General features: G+C 41.8%; 1 protein-coding gene across 1 annotated transcript in view; it reads right to left on the minus strand.

Annotated features, from left to right (window-relative positions):
• acsl3a (acyl-CoA synthetase long chain family member 3a) overlaps positions 1 to 14,177 on the minus strand; it is a 42,597-nt gene that overhangs the window by 24,160 nt on the left and 4,260 nt on the right. Inside the window, exons 2-4 of the mRNA XM_069676536.1 lie at positions 9,436 to 9,969; positions 6,800 to 6,977; positions 104 to 213 (exon numbers count right to left, since the gene is read on the minus strand). Coding sequence (XP_069532637.1) covers positions 104 to 213; positions 6,800 to 6,977; positions 9,436 to 9,810 — 663 coding nt within the window. The 5' untranslated portion in view covers positions 9,811 to 9,969. The remainder of the gene's footprint in view (positions 1 to 103; positions 214 to 6,799; positions 6,978 to 9,435; positions 9,970 to 14,177) is intronic.

Here is a 14,177-nt window from a genome sequence, read left to right on the forward strand (position 1 = left end):
CTGCAGGCTCATTGCTTTGTAAGAATGATTATGACAACCCTTGTCATGTTTAAATGTGTGTAAACTGAATTATATGGCATGTGTGTGCTGTGAATATCCTTACCTTGAGTCTTGTCTCCAGGAGCTCTCTGCTGGTGATGATGTGGCTGACCTGAGTCTCATTCAGCCCATGAGCAATGGCTGGACCTCCCAGTGTGGAGTAAAGAGTGACCACTGCAATAGACACCCAAAGAAAAAACACAGTTATAAAAAAATGACTGGATCATAAAACTTCTACTGGCCTCGTTTCTTCAGAATAGTTACACAGCAGTCATGTGACACAATTCATCATTTCTAGACGTATCGTATAGTGTAACAGCCGCAAGTTTTTGTTTTACTAAGGTGCAGGCACAGTAGATAATATATGGATATACAAGAACAGAGATATATCTACATTTGTGAGTGAAATCAAATTATCTACACTGCAATATTATCTAGTATTTCTTGACACTAGCTTAGATGAGTCTGTGTTTGTCCGTGTGTATGTCTTTGTGTATAGAGCCTTCATATAGACAGCATGTGAGACAATGGACAATGTACGTGCACTCTGTCTACATCGCTCAGTGCTGGACTGGTCCCTCCCACACTGATGACATCATCAGCCGCCTCAAGAGGACCCAGCACAGCCTACAAGCCAATGGGACACAAGCTCTTACTGCCTAATAAGCTCTTTTGGGAATATAAACAGTGCTGGGTATGTGAGGGCGTGTGTTTGTGCGTGTGCATGTGTTATGACTGAGTGCATATGTGTGATGCAGCACTAGTATCTGTGCTTGCAAACATGCGTCCACATGGGAGCATAAGTAGTCCAAATACATTACAGAGTGTTTCTTTAGGAATAGCTCGATTGAAAAGGGGTCGACTGTGAACAAAAACAAATACATTTAATCTGCTGCTAAAATATTGTTTTAGTACCAGTTTAGAAAAGTATGCAGGGTTTAAGCACACACACAAGCCTGCAACGCACATTTACTAGATAACTGTTTGATTTTTACTCCCCACAAAAAGTTTATTATTACAATAATAATACTAATATAATTTAAAATGCTTTATTTTATCACCTGAAATCAATGTTCTGCATATCTAACTTTGCAGTTTATTTGCTGGTGCATCTCTTTCTCTTTGAAGTATTTGTGTGAGACTGCATGTACAAGAGAGAGCATGCCTCAGTCACTAACCTGGGTGTAAACAATGACCCTCATTTGACCTTTGAGGCCCCGATTAAACATCTGTGCAAAAACTCCTTCTTCCACCTCAGAAACATTGCAACACTTCTTCATTAACTCCCTTGATGCGGAAAAACTCTTCCACACCTGTGTCTCCTCAAGGCTGGACTACTGCAACACACTTCTCACGGGTATCCCTCACAGGACCCTCCAGAGGCTCCAATATGCTCAAAACAGTGCTGCTAGGATGATGCATGATGAAAGTGCCTAAGTATGACCACATCACACCCATTCTTCACTCACGACACTGGCTTCCCATCTCTCACAGGGTTGATTACAAAATATCCCTAACCTCCCACGGCCCATACCTCAAGGAACTGCTCACGCTTTAAACCACCAAGAGGAACCTCCGGTCCAGAAACACCTACCCTCTTCATTCCCCCAGGACTAAGCTCCACACTACAGGGGAACAGGCCTTCCACTCTGCCGCTCCACGCCTGTGGAAAGCCCTCCCTGACCTCCTGAGGTCACACAGAGTGGAGAAACCTTTATAAAAGGACTCAAAACCGTGTTTTACCTGTGGGTTTTTTCTACTTGTTTTATACTCATGTCTTTATCCTGTATCACTGTGAGATTTGCTTCAAATGTTATTCTCATTCCCATCAAATACTCAAGCTTTGTCACAGCCCTTGGCCTCCTATTAACAGATGCCAGATACCTGCCTTTTTGACTTTTCATATGATTGATTGGCAAAATAATTTGCTTAATTTATAATAAATATCTGAGCTTGACCATGCCCAATTCAAAGCCAACATCAGAAAGGCTTACAGAAACTTAAATTATAATATTTCAGCCTATTTCTAATTTTAGATGCCTTACTATCATGTACATATGTCCCTAAATTACATAGTTAGAATGTCATGAGTTTCTAGTTTAGTTCTGGTTGTGTTGTATTTTGGTGTTGAGTTATTATTTCTTGTTTTGCATTGTCACCTTGTCTATTGTCATGAGTTCTCATCGTTTAGTTTTGTATTTAGTTTATTCTGTGTTCTTGGCAGTATTTAGTCTTGTTTAGTTTAGTATTCCACTTGTGTCTCGTTGGTTAGATCATTTCCTGTTTTACTTTGTCACCTTGTCTCTCGTGTTGGTCCACTTCCTGTCTTGGTGTTTCCCGCTTGTTTGATTACGTGCCCTGTCCTGATTGTTTTCACCTGCCCCTTGATTATCTCACCTGTGTCTGATTAGCCTCGCCTCCTAAGTTTATTTAGTCCCTGCGCTGGTTCTGTCTTTGTCGTGTTACCTGTGGACTTTTCCTGTTCCCTTGTGGCTTCCCGTTGTTGTTCCTGTGCGTTTCCAGGTTTTCCTTTGGATTATTCTTTTACCTTGACTTTGAGACCTTTTTGTTCTAACATTTGGTTTTCTGTTTTGTCTTCTGTTGGATTTAAGATTTTGTTTTTGCATTTTTTGCCTCAGTTTATTAAACTCCTTACCATTGTCTGCACCTGGGTCCTTTACCTTTTCATTTTACCCAAAACCGTGACACAGAAGGCTTTAGTGGATTTAGGTTTCCAGTTTTATTTATGCAAACTTTCCAAAGCAGAAAAATACTGCACCCTTACATTTTAGATCAGGTTTTCGTTGGTCAATGGTGCAATCACTCAATTGCTGCTGCCTCGAGACCGGAATAAGTCAACAGTGTGCCTGACCACAATTCATTTTCACACAGGTGCACAGAAGGGTGCAAGTATATTTCCTACTTACAGAAAATGGGCACTTGGTGTAAAAATGGCGCGTTTTGGTCAGACTAGCAGTGACAGTTGCACTGGGGTACGCCGCTTTGTGCGGGTGGAAAGATGGGGCTCACAATGTTCCATATGAATTCACCCATCTGCTTGTTTCTGTGTTGTGTGTGTGTGTGGCCTACAGAAGATCAGAGCACCAGAAGTAAACTGGCTTTAGGTGACACTGTAACCGAGACAACAAGGCACAGAGGAAGAGAAAAGAGGTGAGGAAGGTGACCAGAAGGAAAAACAATAAATACAGGGAGAGAGAGGGGTAGAAAAACACATAGCTACACATTCTATAACCCTCTGTCCCTACACTGACACAGACACATGGGTTTATGGGACAGGGCTTAGTGACATCACAATCTTGCGTCATGGAGCTCCTCTACTTCCTGTTCTGCTTCTGTGTGTGAGCGAGTGTGGATGAGGGCCATGACACCTCCAGCCGTGAGATCTAAACACTGGATCGGGACCCAGCTCGACTAAATCACGCACACACACACACACACACACTCGCACACCACAGTCATTATGACACAAAAAGACTAACAAAAAGGTCCAGGCTCCCCTCAGTATGAACAGATGAAAAATTTGTGACATGTTCAACCTCGCTCACTCTGCATTCTTCAGTTCAACAAATGGGGTCTTCTTCGGGTCCCAGGAGTGAAATTTCCACAACTCCACAGTGGAACATGTAATCCCTCAACTGACGTTACAAGACATAAAAAAACAGCCAAAACAAGAGTGATGAGGTTTTTATGGAGGGAGTGTACGCTGTGTAACTGCTGCTCCTTAATGTAACTCACATATATGACAAGTATGCAAACCTCACAAATGATGAGTGTAGATTTCCGAGCCAATGAACTGCAAATATATAATGCGCACACACATGCACACACAGACGCGAACCAAGTGTTTGAGTTCAGTGGGGGCCTTTGGCTGACTCCTTGATGCCTCTGTCAACATCAGATGCTCACGTAGACTCTCTCCCCCCTCTTCTGACGCCATCACCCCTCACTTCTCTCCCTCTCCTTCCTCCCCTCCATCGCTCTTTCCACCCTCTAACTCCTCTCCACCCCCTCCTCTCCTCTGTGTTATCCCCTGCCGCAGGCTTTCCACTGTCCCAGTGTTTGTGTTTGCAAGAGCGAAAGATGCTTTATGAAGATGCTCGGCTCGTACTTTCAGCGTATTTTTAAAGCGTGACAGTTTAATGGGGCATAAACTAAAGTGCACAGAGAAAATGAAGGGTCCTGCAAGGACAATCAGAAAGATTTAATAGAGCACGGCTGTTTATGCTCATAGTAAGAAAGACTTAGAGCGTTTGGAAGAGAACATACAAGAGTAAATCAGCAGTGGATCCTGTAGGGCAAGAATCTGCAGATGCAACAAGTCAAAACTTAAACCGTCTCTGTGGGTTACAGTGGTGACGAATGAAAAAGTATGCACATGTTGCAGATTTGGTTATGCAGTGGTCAGCGCTGTCGCTTCACAGCTAGAACTTAGTTCTAGCCTAGTTCGAACACCGGTTCTGATGAAGGGGGCCTTTCTGTGTGGAGTTTGCATGTTCTCCCCGTGCATGAGTGGGTTCCCTCCTGGTACTCCATCTTCCCCCCACAGTCCAAAGACATGCTTGTTAGGTAATTGGTGATCCTATCATTCCCTGTAGGTGTGAGTGTGAAATGTTGTCTGTAGCTGTGTCTCGATTCAGAGGCTGCATCCTTCAAAGGTCGCGGTCTACAAAGTCATTCGTGACCTGTGTAGACTGAAATGAGACGGTCCGGTCTACGGAGGATTTCCTGTTTGCGTCACCAGCTGTTCCCGCCCTTACCCTTGCGTGATAAAGTGTTGTCCCGTCGCCTAGCAACAGGTAGCTGGAGGGCTAACTAGGTAACATAACTAACGTCACGTAACTTAACCTATTAATCAAAGATAATTTGTTTCAAGGCCCCTTTTGTTTTTTTAACATTTGTATAGCTAGCTATTCAATTAAGTTAAAACCAAAAACTTTTACATTTAAAAGTGTATTCCTCGGCCGCTTGAGAGTCCGCCATCTCGTTTGAATTGGCACGCAATGCAGGCACCAGATGGATCCTTCGGCCCGGGAAAAGGAGGACGCAAAAATTCTGCTTTCAATCATACCCGTGTACATGTAGACATGGCCTAAGTGTAATTTTCCGGCAGGTATCCAGGTCTTATTAATACTGCTGATGCTGCCCCATTGCAGTGTTCTGAAAAGTTGGCCGATCAGAAGAAAGTGGGCAGGAGTTATAATGGTTTGTTTCAGACTGAGGCTTAACAGAACAGCTGCATAGAGGGCCAGTACAATATAAATAAGTTTTTTTTAAACTGTAAATCATTCAAAGCTACTCCAGTCGAATCTAAGACTAAAAATATAGAACTGAAATTAGCATTATGGGTCTTTAAAGTGAGTGCTGTTTTTGGTCACAATTTATATTATGTTCAGCTTCATGCTTTTAATGATTCAGAAACGTAAAACTACTGGCTGGTAAAGCATTTTACTTTTCTGATTCTTCTGCCAGTGGAAACAATGATGGTTACTGTGAGACAAGCTGAAAGAATCATTTCTAAAGCCTGTGTGTTAAAAGCACAATCAATCTGTTAGCAGAAACACTGAAATTGTATAAAATAAAGATGCTCTGTTGTCAGTATTTATGTTTCTGTCTGAAGAAAATGAAACGGATGGAGAGGAAAGAAGGAGTAAGGGAGGAGGAATGGGACACTTATATAACAGCGAGGCAGAAGGGACAAATTGACCTTCTTCTGTCTCAGCTGGTTACAAGTTACAAGTTGTCCACTGCAACCACTAACATTTCCGAGCGCACACATCAACACACAAAACGGCTATAAAGACGCTCAGCTGGAAAGATCACAGTGAACACGGAGTCGCAGTACAGCACGTTAAGTACAGATGTATTTCTCAGCTGTTTCATTTAATGTCCATAAAACATGGCCCCTCTTTCCTTGGTCTGTTTTACTGCAGACTCCCATCGTTTAAAAAAATACTCTTTTAATTATTGAAAATTTTAAGCACCGACTCTTTAATTAACTTGAAGTACTACCACAAACTTCAAAGTCTCCACCGACTACTACGGTTGCAGTTCACACCCACCCATTTGTTTTACACAGATTGGGACGGGGCAATAGAGATGAATTTGTATAATGACAATATATGAAAGAATATTTTACCCTTTGAACAAACATAAGTGGTCCTAAACTAAACAGGAGAGGTCGCACGACCCTGCTGTCATTAACAGGATAAAGATGTTTTTTTTCTCGGATGAATAAAAACATTAAAAAAACAAACCAAATGGAATAAAACACTCCATGTATTGCCTTGATTTCTCATTCATGAGAATGGGGCAGACGTGGCCTTGACCTTTGACCCTTATCAAACAAATTTGCCAAATTTAAATTTCCTGAGATGTCGCCTTCACAAGGATGCAGCCATGCAATCATGATGTCACAATAAAGTTGACCTTTGGCCTTTTGGGTAGAAAATACAAACACTTTTTTATGATTGTATCCTCTTTAGAAAATGTGTGAGTATAAGCTCTTGAGTTATGGCGTGTTATGAGAAATCAGAGGGGTTGACCTTTGACCTTTGATCACCAAACTCTTTGACTGTTACCTGTACAAAGGCATGACAAGTGAAAATATAATATTTTACTAGTAATATAAGGGTAAACAGATATGGAAAGTTTGTGCATGCTCCTTTAAGCGAGTGTGCCAACAAGATACTCTCACTGAAAATAAGGCCTCCATAGATTTACAGTCTCATAACGCACTTACATGGGAAGTTGTACATGAAACAGGCCTGGGCAGCGATGATCCACTCAGCTCGAGTCTCACAGAAGATTGCGATGTTGTTTTTCGGCCGCTGACCCAGTGAAGCTAAACCGCTGCCCAGTTGGGACGCTGCTGTGAGGACCTCTTCATAGGAGAGCCAGCGGTACTCTCCCAGAACCACCTGCAGGGGGGGAGAGAGAGAGGAGGGGGAGGGCATGTGAGAGAACTTCAGGGAGTGTTAAAGCTATTTAAAAATAATTAGATGATGTACGAAGTGTTTCCTAAAACCAAATTTGAGGTTTCCTCCTTTTATGGTGTGTTTATGGGTAAGTTTTACAGCAGGAACACAAAACTGAAAGTTAAATCCCACAGTCGCGTTTGGGCCTGTTTCATATTAAAGTCACAGGAAACTGAGCAACAGCTGCCAAACAGAACAACTTCCTCTCATTCTGTCATTCTCATGCTGCAGCGCCTCCTGGTCATCATCAGCGCGAGAGGAAGAGGATAAACACCGGGTCTGGATATGCTCTTCAGCACTCATTCACTTGCATGTGTAAGTGATGTTATACTGGCTCCTAGTGGTTAGATAATGGTAGTGCACACAAAAGCACCCACAAATGATGACTGTACAGAACTGTGTTCCACTTGTTCAAAACAATATCTAGGATCTTAAATGCTAATACATGTTCTCTTGCCGCAATCAGTGTTTCACCAGTGGGGTTTAATTGGATTAGAAGGATCAGGCTGTTGGGATTAGAGGCGTAATTCAGAGTTAATGTTACTGCAAGTCACACTTGGCAGAACTCCTGACTGTGCAGGCACAACGAGCGCTCCAAAATGTGCAAATTAAGACCTTATTAAAGCTTTATTCTTGGGTAAAGTTTGCACTGAATGCTGGCGTAACTTTTTACATAATGCAAGTTTTGTAATTGGTTACATTTTCTATAAAAATAAAAAGACAGATGACGTTGGAACAGAACATGCTAGAAGTCTAAATGCCAGAGTTTTACTGTCTCCTCATGATCCAACATCTTTATAGATGCATTTTGCAAACACTCTTTAACAAATACCAATATTCTGTTTAGTGTCTCCATTCCTGATTCATACTCTCCCCTCTCTCCCCATGTGTAAGGTCAGTGGAATTTAGGCCATCTGGAGGAATAACAAGCTGTATAGAGTAACAACTATTAATTTAAAAAGTGCCATGAGGGTTTTGTCTTGTCTAGACAGTGGGCTGCGAAAATGTCACAGGCGCTCTTGCAACTCTGAGAAGAGCTAGCGTTCAGCTTGTCTTGCTCCCTTTTTAAAATGAGGAATGCTAACAATTTTTCTATTTGGATTTAGAGGGAGAGAGATTTTTTCCACACAGTAAGACTAATGAGTCATTTAGAAAACAAATCTGAAGAAGCAACTTTTCCTTACTCGAATCTGTCCCTTCTTTATTGATCCTACCTTTCCTTTAAAAACAATACAAAAAGTTAACAACAAAACGGTTTGTTATGTTTTTATATCACATCATGGATCCTCAAGAAGACACACATTAGAGGAAATGTGTTATTATATTGAAAAATGTTCTCATTATCAATTAATGCCATAAGTACAAGTAACAAGTGTTTGGTCTCTATAGCTAATTTCTCTGTTTATGACAACCGTATGGGATTTATTTATAACATAACTCACCTGTTTAAATGATATTAAGTCATTGCATAATTAAGGGACTGTTTGCTTTGAGTGCACGGTGGGTAAAGACGGCTGTTTGCTATACGCCACCTCAGCACAGTCACTGAGCTGAACGTCTCGTTTATGTTGTTTGTGAGGCAAAATAAGGCCTGCTGTCCGGTCATTGTACTATTAGACCATCCAAAAAGTTTGTACTCTAGCTTTGAAAAGTCTAGTATTATGTTGTTTATATGTTACCAATAATATTGGTGTCTGGGCTCACAGTAGCTGGCTTGTTAGCTCATTCAGCCCACTCATGAGAGTTGTAGTTGGCTGTTCCCATGCGTGAGGTTATACAGTCCAAGCTGTAGATTTCCTAAAGAGGCAGTATCATGCTGTTTCACATTTTAAGACATATATATATGTTGTTACAATGTTGGATGTCCAGACTAAACGTGGGTGAAGTTTCAAATCTGTAGGTAAAAGTGTGTTGGAGTGACAGCAGGCTTCTGAGAGCTGGACAATCAGAAGACAGTGGGCTTGTGGAGGTTTCTTAAAGGGACAGAGCTGACTCGTGTCAGGGAGAGGCTGTCTGAGGGCCTGCACAGATCACCAGTGTGAGAAAAAAATATGTTATCTGTAAATTATGCTAAGCTACTCCACAGGTATCACAGAGTGAAATATGAAGCTTGAAATTAGCATAATACCCCCACTTTAATGTTTTTAGTCTCACCATGTATTTGTATTATAAGTGCACTTCTTGATTGACATCATTTTTATTGCATATTAATTTTCCTTCTACATTATTAACACTAATATAATGTACATTAAATATTAAGCTACCTGTTTCATACTAAGCTAGACCAGCTGGCTTCTGGCTGAAGCTCCATGATAACATTTTATTCACCTTACTCCTGTACACATATTTCTATTACATTTTCTCCTTGCTGTACTTCTGTACTTTCCTTACCACTGCTTACCTTCTTGAACACCTTCCCATTGCCTTGTCGCTCGTCCTCCTCACTGATCACCTCCCTCGTCCCCAGACAGTCTCTGTGTGGGAACCTCGTGGCTGCGTACTCAAACATCTTATCCAGGGTGTCCATCCCCGGGTGCAGCGACGTCGCCAACCTCTTCATAGCGCTGACGGCTCGGTAGGGTCCCTCGGGCCGACCCAGCACCGAGCGGGCCTTCGCTCTCTTGGCTCGCTCTGCCTCGGAGCCGTAGAAGTCTCCGTCGGGTGTGGAGAACCAGCTGAGGATGTAGGAGGGCAGGAAGGTGATGAAGGTGTAGATCCATACCATGAGGTGGAAGAGGAGCAGCAGCATGGGGTTGAGGTCCTCCTTCAGCTTCATCACGGTGAAGCTGTGAAGACGTTGGAGAGCAGCGAGAAGAGTAAGGAAGATGTGATGTGAGAAAAAGTTCCTACTCCTGCGGTTGCTGTGTCCGCCGTCCCTCTTCCTTCTTTCTTTGAGAGAGCTTGACTTTTAAATGCCCACAGGTCCACAATATTCCTGGAAAATAAATGACATAAACCTGGCATTAGAGCAAAAACTGTCAATTATTACATTTGTTTAAAAATGAGACTTTGATCCTGAGCCTAAATCCCAATTCAATCAGAAACCGAAACAAAACAGTGAGTCACGTGTACTCACAAAAAGCAGAACAGTAATTTTGTAACGGGCAGTGGAAGGGGTGAGAAGCAGACTCAAATGTTCCAGCACGAATACAGCACAAGAAACTGCCTGTCATACACTGTTAACTTATTGGAAACGCCCGGGAAGGATGAGATGAGAAGAAAAAACAAGATTTTAAAGACAAAAACAGGAGAAAGTGAATGAAAAGGAAAGCAGATGCATGTGCTAGAAATTATATAAGAGGTTTCTAAATGTGTATATGTGAGTGTGTGAGACAGGGTACAAGCCACCAGAGAGGAGGAAACAGACACTGCACAGACAGAGGAAGTTTTAGCTCACGTGTGTATACGGCCACACATCTTATAAACTGTTGTTCAAAGGTGATCACGTGTCCTAGTTTCTATCTTCAGACTTTCAATACAACGGGAGGAGCTGGTGATGGAGGCTGTGACTGATAATGCTGGCAGAGTTTGGGAGCTGTCCAGAGTTCTGAACAGAGATCAGTGAACAGGTTTACAGGTTTGACTACGTATTTCAGAAGAAGAAGAAGAAGAAAAAGGAGAAGGGGAGGAGGGGGAGGAGAAGAAGAAGAAAAAGGAGAAGAAGGGGGAAGGGGAGGAAGGGGAGGAGTAGACGAGAAGAAAAAAGGAGGAGGGGAAGAACAAGAAGAAAAGGAGGAGGGGGAGGAGAAGAAGAAGAAAAAGGAGGAGGGGGAAGAGGAGAAGAAGAAAAAGGAGGAGGAGGGGGGAAGGAAAAGAAGAAAAAGGAGGAGAAGAAGAAGAAGAAGGAGGAGGGGCAGGAGTAGAAGAAGAAAAAGGAGGAGAAGAAGAAGACGAAAAAGGAGGAGTAGAAGAAGACGAAAAAGGAGGAGTAGAAGAAGAAGAAAAAGGAGGAGGAGGAGAAGAAGAAGAAAAGGTAAGAGGGGGAGAAGGAAAAGTAGAAAAAAGAGGAGGGGAAGGAGGAGAAGAAGAAGAAGAAGAAGAAGCAGTTGGGGGATTCGGGGCCTTGCTCAATCGCACCGTGACAGGGCCCAGGAAACTTGTGGCACACTGGAGGGAGCAGGATTCCCAATATCATACGGCTGAACTTCACGATCACAACCACCATGACATCTTATATAAGGCTCCTAAAATGGAATATAAGGCCAGCAGTGTGAGAAATTATGCATATTGACATTTATAATCAGTCCGCCAACTGTCTTTGCAATTGTGCAGCTAAAAAAAAACCATGTCCTCTTTGTAAATGACGTGAGCATACACACTCTGAAGGCCCCTGATCGTCTATTCTAGCAGCAGTAATTCATTATTCATATGAAGCGCCACATCCTGCGCCTCCCAAAAGTGACACACAACGTGACCGCGCTTGTCTCCTAAACACACTCATCGCTCAAGTGTCCCTTTGAGACTCATAAATAAATTAAGGATTTTACCAGCAGCGCTCTCCGGGACTACCATCTGTTCCCTGTGGGATTCTGTCTGCAGCCCCGTTGTTCTGCTCGGTGTCTTGTTACCCAGCCTGGGTGCGTCGCTTCATCACAGGACGCTTCAGCTTAACAGAACTGCACCCAGCTGGAGAACATGCAATATCCCATTGGTTTTGTTTGCTTGTTGGTTCCTCTATCTCTTGCAATTTTAGAATTTCTTTAAGAAAGACGAAGTTTGTGAAATAGAGGCCACAGAGTCGTGAGGTCAGCTTGATTAACTGAACTGTCAGACTAGAGGAAAGGAATGAAGCGAGCTGACATTAACGTCTATCACTGCTGTTTAAAGTCTGCTGTGAAGAACATTAGACTTCAAGAGCATCTTAAATTGTCCCTACAATTTAAGTTCCCATCATCAAACTGAAAAAAACCACACAATTGCATCATATTTAGGTTTTGTCATCTGGATCAAAATCATTGCAGTTTCCTTAAACTGACAATCTTGAAGATTTCAGTTGCGTTGTTGTAGGCTCCCCCTAATGGTACAACGGGCTATGGTTACTTAATGACGCATGCTTATGATCATTTTAGATGTCGTGTTTGTTCCTCACCAGGGTCTTGTGCATGATTTACTCTTGCTCCTCTGACTAGGAGAGATATAGTTAGTGGCCTTGTCTGGAGCGAAGAGGTAAACTCTAGATAGTCAGGCGCCTCAGCTAATGTCATAACAATAACACCTTGCTCTGCTCTGTGTGAGGGAGTTCTCTCTCTGAAATACACTGTGAACTTAGATTCTGTCAGTCAGCTGGACAGCTATGTCTTGTAAACTGGTCTGACCGACGCTCCAGTTGTGAAGTGCTTATACTGATCTTCTATTATTCTGATATTAGGGCTGGGCGACATGGCCAAAATCCTACACCACGGTATAGGATTCATCATATCTCGATAACGATATATATCACCATATATCAGGTTCTCTGGTAATTTAACAAATAATTGGTCTATATGAAACAACCACATGGTAAAGCCTGTTTTTAGATAATCCTGTGTTAATAAAATACTGAGTTTCTGCACGTTAATGTCCATGTTAATAAACAGTGCCTCCCTCTATGGTTCGCTCCAGGTTCACTCCCACATGCACCGATTAGAACGTAAAGCATTGTCAAAATGACAGCCGCTGGTTTTGTGACATCACGATAGAGACGATATAGAAAAACACATGATAGACATTTTCATATTGTTTTAACAATATTCCCAGCTAGAAATATTTTGTTCTAAGAACGTTCTGAGAATGTTACGTGCGATGTTCTGGTGATGTTTTGAGCGGGAAGTTTTTATTTGGTTCCCAGGATGTTCCTTTTAATAGCAGGAGAACGTTCTCCGAAAACATTTTGCAGTGAGAATGTTCAGATCACATTTCAGGAACGTTTTATAAATCACGTTCTGATAGTTCAGGTCGTACTAACATCCTGAAAATATCCTCAGAGTGTTGCAGTGAGTGTGTTCTACCTTTGTTTTTATGTAACATTGAGCAAATGTTTTATAAAAGGCGTTCTGATAATCCTCGATAACATCCTGAAAATATCTTCAGAATGTTGCAGTTAAAATGTTTTGTCTTAGTTTAAGTTTTAACGTTACAAGGACTTTATTTGAAATGATCCTTAAAATGTCTTTGAATATGAGATGAAAACGCTTTCTTTCAAACATAATTAGAACTTGTAGGCAATGTTAGCCGATGTTATGGGAGCGGTCCTAAATGACGTCAACTTTATTGATCTCACCATCAGAAATTGGCACCACATTCTACACCGTGGTATTTTAACAGTGACCTAATTTTGGGGTCTGATTGTACGGCTTGAAATATTTGTAGACAAAAGATCAGTCAAGTCAGGAGGGAGTTTACCAATGAGTTCATTTACCTATGAATGTTGCTTTCTTCGTTGACCTATTCCTCTTAATAGGAGGAGGTAGGAGGTATCAAACTAAGAAAACAACCTAGACCAAATCTAAATGGATAATGTTTGGCTGTATGTAAGTTTAATGGCAACATTACACATTACATTTTGATAAATCCATCAATAAAACTACTAATTATGCTAATCAAGCCACTGACGTCATCTGACCATCATTCAAAAAGAAAACGTTCCATAATTTCAAACAGAGAAAAGCAGAACATTTGAAAAGCTGGCGGTAAAAGTTGCTTGACAAGTGTCCTGGACAATTTATCTCAAAAAGTGGGGTTAATTCTTTCTCTGTTAACATTTAACTCATGACTCAATCATTTTACGCCTTCATGATAATTCGAAGCAGCAGTGTGGAGAGCTATTTTGTGCAGTGCCAAGAACCACTGGTCAGACTACAAGTGGGCAGACAGATGCAGTCATCGACGGGAGGAGGCTGAGACTAGTCTGAACTGTGAAGGACTGTTTCTTAGCTTTGCATAAAGGACCAGTTATGCACACATAAATAGAGACGAAGCTCTACCTGTTAGCTAGAGGTGGGGTATACATAGGGTACAGCACAGTATGGTGATATTTTGAATTGTGATATTCTTTCAATACACAAATGTCAAGCTCAAACTTTAATCATATAACTTGTAACAGTTATAACACAAGTACAAATTACATTGTAAAATGCTCCAGTTTTCCAGTCAAGGACATTGATC

Source organism: Semicossyphus pulcher, unplaced genomic scaffold (genome assembly GCF_022749685.1).
Source record: "Semicossyphus pulcher isolate SPU_LCO1_2020_fin unplaced genomic scaffold, fSemPul1.0.p SCAF_26, whole genome shotgun sequence".
NCBI lineage: Eukaryota > Metazoa > Chordata > Actinopteri > Labriformes > Labridae > Semicossyphus > Semicossyphus pulcher.